This window comes from Mandrillus leucophaeus, unplaced genomic scaffold (assembly GCF_000951045.1).
Source record: "Mandrillus leucophaeus isolate KB7577 unplaced genomic scaffold, Mleu.le_1.0 Scaffold203, whole genome shotgun sequence".
Taxonomy (NCBI): Eukaryota; Metazoa; Chordata; class Mammalia; order Primates; family Cercopithecidae; genus Mandrillus; species Mandrillus leucophaeus.
Window position 1 is genome coordinate 467619 of NW_012102066.1, and position 10157 is coordinate 477775.

At 41.7% G+C, this 10157-nt stretch overlaps 1 protein-coding gene across 2 annotated transcripts in view; it reads right to left on the bottom strand.

Moving 5' to 3' along the window:
- BICD1 (bicaudal D homolog 1 (Drosophila)) overlaps positions 1-10157 on the bottom strand; it is a 334482-nt gene that overhangs the window by 55569 nt on the left and 268756 nt on the right. For both annotated transcript variants that reach the window (XM_011979544.1, XM_011979543.1), the window contains exons 5-6: positions 8246-9340; positions 2408-2559 (exon numbers count right to left, since the gene is read on the bottom strand). In XM_011979544.1, coding sequence (XP_011834934.1) covers positions 2408-2559; positions 8246-9340 — 1247 coding nt within the window. The remainder of the gene's footprint in view (positions 1-2407; positions 2560-8245; positions 9341-10157) is intronic.

Sequence of the window (10157 nt, forward strand, 5' to 3'; positions counted from 1 at the left end):
CTGGTCTCGAACTCCTGACTTCAGGTGATCCACCCGCCTTGGCCTCCCAAAGTGCTGGGATTATAGGTGTGAGCCACCGTGCCTGGCTAGGGGATAATAATTCTTACATAAATCAGATTCAGACTTGAAATGTCCTTTGACATTTTTAAAAGTTTCCTTCTCAAAGAGGAAATTTATGTTTTCGTGATTCCAAATGTAATCCTGATTCTTTCATCAAAGAGGGGGACATTGTGCCCTATTCCTATTCTCTATCCTGTCTACCATAGCAGCCAGGTAAACACATTCTATTCCCCAAACACTGTCATGCCCTGAGACCCAGAAGCCAGTTCCCTCCAGTTCCTCTGCACCCCTGTGGGCTTTCAGGCACTCAGCCTTCTCACTATCATCTCCAAGAGATTCAATCACAAGGTCTGAGCTTAAGCCTGTACTCTCCTAACATACAAAAAAAGCTGGACAGTTTCTGGGGGACTCCTATAAAGCTCAAGAGATCTTTTTTTGTTTGTTTTTAACACTTTTACATGTATCAGCTACGTGTAAATTATTTACGAATTCTGCCAGTAAAGACATAGTAATTATTTGTGAATTTTGCACTAAGTTTGCATCATACAAGATATATAATTGGTGGGATTTGGTCGGGCATGGTGGCTCATACCCTAACTCAGGACTTTTGGAGGCCAAGGTGGGCAGATCTCTTGAGCCCAGGAATTTGAGACCAGCCTGGGCAACATGGCAAGACCCTGCCTCCACAAAATCCACAAAAATTAGCGGGAGTGGTGGTGCAAGCCTGCAGTCCCAGCTACTTGGGAGGCTGAGGTGAGGTGAGAGGATTGCTTGAGCCCAGGATGTCCAGGCTGCAGTGAACCGAGATGGCGCCACTGCACTTCAGCCTGGGTGACAGAGACCCTATCTCAAAAAAAAAAGTAATTTTTTTTTACACTGCATTGTGACAGCAAAATATGTATTTCTACAGTATACTGAAAATCTCAAGATTCTGAAAACTTCAAATCAAATACATTCTTAACAATCACTTCACATTTAAAAACAAAATATGGCCGGGTGCGGTGGCTCACGCCCATGATCCGAGCACTTTGGGAGGCCAAGGCGGGTGGATCATGAGGTCAGGAGATCCAGACCATCCTGGCTGACACGGTGAAACCCCGTCTCTACTAAAAGTACAAAGAATTAGCCAGGTGTGGTGGCGGGTGCCTGTAGTCCCAGCTACTCGGGAGGCTGAGGCAGGAGAACGGTGTGAACCCGGGAGGCAGAGCTTGCAGTGAGCCGAGATCGCGCCACTGCACTCCAGCCTGGGCAACAGTGCAAGACTCTGTCTCAAAAAGAAAAAAAAAGCTGGGTGCGGTGGCTCATGCCTTTGATCCCAGCACTTTGGGAGGCTGAGGATCACGAGGTCAGGAGATCGAGACCCTGTCTCTAGTAAAAATACAAAAAATTAGCCGGGCGTGGTGGTGGGTGCCTGTAGTCCCAGCTACCCGGGAGGGTGAAGCAGGAGACTCTCTAGAACCCGGGAGGTGGAGCTTGCAGTGAGCTGAGATCGCGCCACTGCCCTCCAGCCTGGGCGACAGTGTGAGACTCTGTCTCAAAAAAAAAAAAAAAAAATCTAAGTAATTAGCTGGTATGATGACTGTTAACCTTCATTATGACAGTATCTTCTCACACAGTACTAAAGGTAAGGTGCTCTTATATACTTTCATGTACTTCCTTCACAGAACTCTATTTCAGAGGTGATAATATTTAGCTATTCTAGGAAGTGGGGTTTTTCCCCTTATTGAAAGCTTTTTATTTGGAAGGCGAGTCTCTTTGGGGTGCATAAATTCTAGAAACAATCTATTAATATTAACTCACTTAAAAAATATTTTTTTTTTTTTTGAGACGGAGTCTGGCGCTGTGTCACCCGGGCTGGAGTGCAGTGGCGCGATCTCGGCTCACTGCAAGCTCCGCCTCCCAGGTTCACGCCATTCTCCTGCCTCAGCCTCCGAGTAGCTGGGACTACAGGCGCCCGCCACCTCGCCCGGCTAGTTTTTTGTATTTTTAGTAGAGACGGGGTTTCACTGTGTTAGCCAGGATGGTCTCGATCTCCTGACCTCGTGATCCACCCGCCTCGGCCTCCCAAAGTGCTGGGATTACAGGCTTGAGCCACCGCGCCCGGCCAAAAATATTTTTATGTAATAGAATTTCTGGATCCAGAGTGTTCAGTAGGGGGCTCTGGAAAACAGCACAGAAGGCTTGCAAAATTTTAGATACATCAGAGTGGACTTCCACAGATTTTCTTCACACTTAGCCATCCTAGACTACACACTGAATACACTCAACATGCACAAAGGCAGGGCTGTGAATTTTAAAGCCTTTTCCCCACCTACCACACCCAGTCGTAGGAAGAAAATACTGTTACCTTGTTGCAAACATTGCTCTCAGGGAGGAGAAGGTTGCAGCATCTTCTTTCAAAGCCTTCAGTTCATTTCTAAGCTTTGTCATGGTTTCAGTCACCATTGCTTTTTCATTTTCATATTTGTTCTTGAGATTAGCTAGTGCCACCTCAGCTGTCTAAAGCAGAAAATCACACTGCTTACAATTTTCATATCAGGAAAATCCATCATACAGATTGCTTCATGCTGGGCCTATTATGTTCTTTTATAAAAGGAAAGTGAAATTGATTTGGTTACATTTTATATAAACATAGGTATGCGCTTCGAACAGAGGAAAGTTTTTCTTTAATGTCAAAATATGTTGTGAATTCATAATGTAGTCAAATTGCCCTATAAGCCCTCTGTGAGCCAGAGTCAGTATCAGGAGCTAAGAGAATGTCAGTAGTTTAATAAATATTTAATGCAGATTGTTGAAAGTATGGGATTTCAGGACAAGGAGGGAGCCAAAATGAAACTTTATACAAGAAAAATTTTACTAATTATTTCGTAAAGAAGCAGAGCTTCTATTGGAATAATCAAATTGGAATATGTTAGAACTCAAATTTTGTCACCTGTGCTCTGTGGGGCCAAAACATAGAATAAAAGACATACACCATTGTAACTTATAATATGAGTATATGATAAACTATAAATCCATGTTATATGTTTAAGGAAAAGAAGTGATAGAGAACTAATTACTTTCTAATTTGCATACAATTTGTCCAAACAATGAAAGAGTCAAATATAATTCCTTAAAAATCTCCATAAAAGTAGGGGTTACGAAATGTTGAATGAGTTAAAACATTTGTTTGAATCTAGGATTTGGGCATGTCTGAAGTTCTTGGAATTAATAGTATTTCAAATCAAGAGCTACCCTGGCACACACATAAGTAAAAAAACACACTGACTGAATCAATGCATAAAATCAGTGTATACTTAGGGATTGCCCGTTTGATGCATAGCACATAGTTTGAATGTTGAAGCCAAACTGGGAACACATTATTTTTATGAACTGGAAACTATAACTTTTCAGAATGTATACAAATACCCCATACTAATGAAAAACCCCATTACGAGTAGAGAAATCCATTACTAACGGGATTTCCCAGGAAGACTACCCTGGTTTTTAACATTTCTTTTGGGGCTTGAAATGGGCAGCTTGAAACCTTCATATGCAAAGTGACAACATCTATAGAAATAAATTCTTTCTTAATTAAATCAATGTTGGGATGGGGTACTTTGTTATTGTTTTGGTTTCGAAGTAGTTTCTTATGAGTTTTGATTGGATTTAAATTCAGATTAAAATGAGACTTTACTCATAAAATACTTCTGTATGTTCTGTAGTGTTAATACTTGGAGGAATCTTCAGAAATATTACACATTCAGAAAATTATCCACAATGCAGAAATTGACCAAGGGAAAAATGGCAGTTGTTTAGTGTTTAAAAAGCTTGGACACATATTCATTTAAAACAGAAAAGTATGTTTAAGTTGTGAAAATGTAGATGTAACAAATTTGTAAGCACAGAGTCCCATGGTCAGTATCTAAGGGGAATAAAGAGGGGGATAACAGAAGAGCTAGACCTGAAATAGAAATACAAACTCATTTATTGTTTGTGACAAATACCCTAAAGCCTCAGTTTTGTTTGTAGATTTGTTTGTCCATAGACTGTGCAAAGTTTTTCCAGAATTAAGTAATTTTAAATATCCATAACTCACTGGATTTGCTGATGTCTGCATTCACCACATTCTCCGCATTCACCACATTCTCCACACACTCCAAAGTTGACTTTCTAAATAAAAAAGTCTTATTTCCAGCCACGTAGACCTTTGTGAGCATTCCCTGAATATATCATTCTATTTTGTCACTCCTAAGCCTCTCTACCTACTGTTCTGTCTGGAATTACTTCCTCCTCCTCTGGAAAACAACTCCTTACCCTTTAAGAACAAACTAAAGTATAATTGCTTCTGTGAAGTCTTTTCCGCTCCTCTAGGAAACCTTAGTTGCTTCCTCTGCATTGTTCTCATAACTTGGATTACAGCACGTGTAATGCTGAACTGTAATTGTGTTTCTATCCTGACATCCCCAGGAGGCTGAGTCTTCTGGAAGGCAGGGACCATGTGTTAGTCTTTGAATCTTCAGCATGTAGCACAGTGCTAGATGGATGGTGCTTCATAAGCATTTACTGACTTCATCAGAAGGCACTGTGCCTATGAAAAAATCCTTAAGTAAATGAGAAGATTCATAGAGACTACAGAATGCCTATTTTATTTATTTATTTTTAACTTCTATTTTAAGTTCGGGGTACAGGTGCAGGATGTGCAGGTTTGTTACATAGGTAAATGTGTGTCATGGGGGTTTGTTGTACCTATTATTTCTTCACCCAGGTATTAAGCCTAGTATCCATTCTTTATTTTTCCTGATCCTCTCCTTCCTTTCATCCTTCAGCCTCCAATAGGAACCAGTGCGTGTTGTTCCCCTCTATGTGGCTATTTGCTCTCATCATGTAGCTCCCACTTGTAAGTGAGAATATGCGGTATCTGGTTTTCTGTCCCTGTGTTAGCTTGCTAAGGATAATGGTCTCCAGCTCCAACTATGTCCCTGCAAATGACATGATCTCATTCTTTCTTATGGCTGTATAGTAGAATGCCTATTTTAAAACAGGGAGATTTCCTTTTTACCCTAGAATTCTCACCTTAGCCTTAAAAATGAACATTCCACAATGTCTAAATATAGTGAATGTCATCTGTTAATACTTAAAGTTATTTATGGCACATAAGCATCACAGCAGCAGGCCCAACATAATGAACATGTAGACCAAATGCATCACTAGAAACGGGTTTTCATTTAATTTACTGAGTCCATATAGACTGTAACTCTAATGTAATGCAAATGGTACAGGTTGAGCATCCTTAATCCAAAACCCAAAATGCTTCAAAATCTGAAACCTTTTGAGTGCTGACATGATGCCATAAAATTCTACACTTGACCTCATGTAATGAGTCACAGTCAAAATTTTGTTTCAGCCACAAAATTATTAAAAACATTGTATAAAATTACCATCAGGCTATGTATATATGAATACATGAAATTTCTTGTTTCCTGTCTCATGAAATTTCATGTTTGGACTTGGATCCCATCCCCAAGTTATCTCATTATATATATATGCAAATGTCCAAAATCCAAAATCTGAAACATTTTTCATCCCGAACATTTTGGAAAAGGGATACTCAACCTGTACCACAAAAAACTGTGAAAATAAAACTTCAGCTAGGAATGCTTTGCTCTGTTCTGAATTCCCGTGGTACTGTTTACATCACTCTAAAGTGCTTGATGAGTCCTATCTTATAAATAGCTATACGCAATTGTGGAATTCCTACTAGAGTATGTCATTTATTTTTGCATCCCTGAAAATATGTTATTTTATTACTGCCTCCCAGAAAATATGTAATCAATGAATGCTGGTTCACAGATTAGTCTCTGTTGGTGGGCCAAGTGTCCTTATCTATACCTCTGTTTCAGTTAAGCATCTTGATTTTTTTTTTTTTTTTGAAGACAGATTTTCACTCTTGTTGCCCAGGCTGGAGTGCAATCGCTCAATCTCAGCTCACTGCAACTTCCGCCTCCCAGGTTCAAGCGATTCTCCTGCCTCAGCCCCCCGAGTAGCTGGGATTACAGGCACGCACCACCACGCCTGGCTAATTTTGTATTTTTAGTAGAGACGGGGTTTCTCCATGTTGGTCAGGCTGGTCTCAAATTCCTGACCTCAAGTGATCCGCCCGCCTTGGCCTCCCCAAGTGCTGGGATTACAGGCGTGAGCCACTGCACGCGGCCCTAAATTGTTAATATTCAACCTTTAGGAAGAAGTCAGAGAAGTTATTTGGATGGCTTGACCAAGAATGCCCTAGGATAGCATGTCCTTGATAAAGTTTATGTAAGCCTTATCTAATATGGTATTGGTTATTTATGACCACTCTGAATCATTGAGTCTTTAAATTATAGCAGAGTTATAATAATAAATTCCTTTATTCTGACCCAAAATTGGAGTCAGATCTCTCACAAACTCTTCATTCACTCTAATTTTTTCTATTTTTCTAAAGTAACAACACAAAATAAAGTCGTATTTTGCCCTTAGGTTTATATAAAACATGTTAATAGTGCAAACAGTATTATAGCTTATGGTATAGATGTCAACTATATAAATAGATTTATGGGAACTAGAGATGAGGACTCGAAAGCTGCACTGTAGATGACATAATAAGGGCGTGGTTTTCCCCAGATAATGGCAAACGGAGAAGGCATTCTGAATCTGAAATTAACCTTCAATCTCTAAAGACCAAGAGCTCCCCTGACCTACTATTCACTGGCACTGCTTGCGTTTGCAAGAGGGCATTTGGTGCTTTGTTGCTTCTCTTTATCAACACCAACACTTATTCAGCACCTTTCTCAAATATGTGTCTTTTGAGGCTATCTTTTCAGATAAACTAAATAAAGGTGAAAAGAATTTTCCTGCCTATATTTTACAGCACTCCCACCCAGGTAAAACTCAAGGGTGCAAAACAATTTCAGTCATTAAAGAGGGCTGGGAATTAGACAGGTTCATGTTGTAACATTACTACTTGTCCAGAAGGACAGGATCAATAGCTAGGAAAAGTTCCCTATTACTTAAGCTCTGACCCATGTGAGTTAACATCCCATATGAACCTAAATTTCAGATATGTGGTCACTAGCACAGGTAGAGCTCATTCTCATACTCTCTCACACACACACTCTCTCTCATTTGCTTGCTAAAGTGGCCCCAAACTATTTAATTTGTTGATAACAATCTGTCTGGCTTTGTTTCTGTAACTCAGTTCCTCACAGTTGTCTTGCCTTTCATCCCTGACTTGTTCATTTATTTAGCACTCTTGTTTCTCTAGGTTTGGGATGAAGGACAAAACACTCCTTTTAATCTTGCGATACTTGGCTGGGTGTGGTGGCTCATGTCTGTAATCCCAGCACTTTGGGAGGTCGAGGGAGGCGGATCACTTGAGGTCAGCAGTTCAAGACCAGCCTAGACAATATGGCGAAATCCTGTCTATTTGAAAATACAAAAAATTAGCCAGGCATGGTGGCACACGCCTGTAATCCCAGCTGCTTGGGAGGCTGAGGCATGAGAATCGCTTGAACCCAGGAGGCGGAGGTTACAGTGAGCTGAGATGGCGCCACTGCACTCCAGCGTGGGCAACAGAGTGAGACTCTGACTCAAAACAAACAAACAAAAAACAAAAACAAAAACAAAAAATTCTTGCTATACCCCTAGAAATTGAGTCTTGAATCTGAACCTCCAGCTCCAAAGCCAGGGTCCAGTTATTGGCCATCAGACCTTCTTCATGATCTGCACCCAGATTTCCCCCTGTTTGCTCCAGCTGTCTGCTGGGTGTCTGTCTTTCTTGCTGTATCTCCCTGGTTGGTGTAACCTGTCTTGCCAGCCTATTCTGCCACCCTCCATCTCCTGTTTCCACAGCTACTCACTGCCAGGCTTCAGCCCAGCACCGCCTGAGCTGTCTTTCTACATCTGCGGAAAGGCATCTAGATCTTCTCCTGTGTTTTTAACTTCCTCACCTCTGCCTCCACCTAGCTGGGCACAGATATTTCATCCATTCACTCATTTAAAAATAATAATTATTATGACATTCTGATCTGACACTGGGACATGGTTTTATTTCTCCACTGACCAAGAATCTGAACTCTCATCTTGATGATACTGGATACTCAATAAATTAGGGAATAAATTAGTTAAGAAAGCTTTAACTAGCATGCTTTCACCAGTAGAATGAGATTACCTGCTTATTGGCTTTCAATACCGCCCTCAATGTGGCAATCTGCTCCCGTTTGGTGCTCAGCAGGGACTTTAGCTTGAGGATCTCTTCCATTAAGGCTTCCTTGTCTTTATCAATCATGGGGGCTAGCTCCCGAGCTGCTGCTCTTTGACGAGACAGTTGCAAGGACCGGTCCACAGCTTTCTGCAGATGCTTGATTTGGTCCCGGATTATGGCATTAAGGTTGTAGATATTCATTGGCTCTTTGCGGATGTCACTTGTATCCAATACTGGAGATGACGGTGGGGCAGTAATAACAGGAGAGACTGTGGGGGTCTTAGTTGGACTTGGTTCTTTGCTGGCCTCTGTGCTTTCTTTTGCAACTGGTTCAGATGAGGTCCTTGTTTCTACCGGGGATGACACACCCCGCCTGGCTAATCGTGGGGACAAAAGTCCTCTGGGATCATCAGGCCCTTTCAGACTGCCACTGCGGGTGACTCTGCTCTGCCTATAGTAATCCAGCATGACCCTGTTGGGAGTTTCATTATTACATAGACACACATGGTGGTAAAGCTGAGCTAACTCCTCACTGAATGTCACTAACTCATCCTGGGCCGTATTAAGAGTATTGTGATTTTCGTTGGCTATGCTGGTCATCTTTTGCAACTCCTTCTCCATGTGGGCCATCTTCTCACCACTCTCCTTGGTGGTCTTCTCAAGGCTTGTCACCTGCTCATCATACATCTGGATTTTACTCTCATATTTGGCCTTCTCATCAGTGTAGTTTTCTACAGATTTATTATATTTCTCCTTTAAGGCCTTAATTTCAGCTTTCAGATCAATCACCTCAGTTACTGCCACCCTATATTTGCATTCAAGGATCTCTAAGCCATTGATGTCCACCTCGTAGTCATGGGCCTCCTCCCCTGAGTCCCGGCCCTTCTCCCCGTCCAGCTCGGCCTTGAGCTCCTTGCTGCTTTGCAGGCCCCTCATGGCATTGACGTGCTCTGTGAGCCGGTGCACGCGCTCATGCTGCTCCGTCAGTGCCCCCTTGGTGTGTTCCAGCTGTGTCTGTGACTCCTGTAGGTTGGCCAAAAGAATGGCCTTTTCCCGCTCTACCTGCAATGGCAAAAGAAAGTCTCTGAATGACCTCAATGTAGCACCAATGATGAACTTAATCCATTCACAGTCGGGCATGTATACACTTAAAAATCACTGCAGCAGAGCCAATGTTCCCACTATTTCAAATTAAAATGGAGTGTTTTTTATTTCAGCAGTTCTGGTAAGTCAATCTAAAAGTACATAATTCTAAAAGAATTATACTGCAAGTAGTTACCCATCAATTTCACTTGTGTCATACACACATACTCATGAAACTTCAATGTTATTAGAACAATCTTATTTTCATTTTTAACACCTTGCAGAAAACAACATGACTTTTAAGAGATAAGCATAGGACTGGTGTTATTTTTATGAGTGCCTTATAGTACATCTGTTTTTCAGATCATTAAGTGACTGTATCAGGGTGCCTATGAATCAATCATCCTTTCCTTCCCAGAGCTCAACCCCAAATCAGGTTTAAAACCTAAGGCTTTAACTTACTAAATATTGCTGAGTACTTTAACCATCGTCTTAAAAATAAGCATTTAGTCCCCAAAACAAACATGCACTACATTTGACAGTTTTTATCTTTTTTTAAGACAGGGTCTCGCTCTGTCACCCACACTGGAGTGCAGTGGCACAACTGTGGCTTACTGAAGCCTCTGCCTCTCAGGCTCGAGTGATCCTTCCACCTCAGTGTCCTGAGCAGCTAGGACCACAGGTGCGCACCACCACACCTGGCTAATTTTGTGTGTGTGTAGAGACAGAGTCTTGCTATGTTGTCCAGGCTGGTCTTGAATTCCTAGGCGCATGCCAGCCCCCTGCCTCTGCCTCC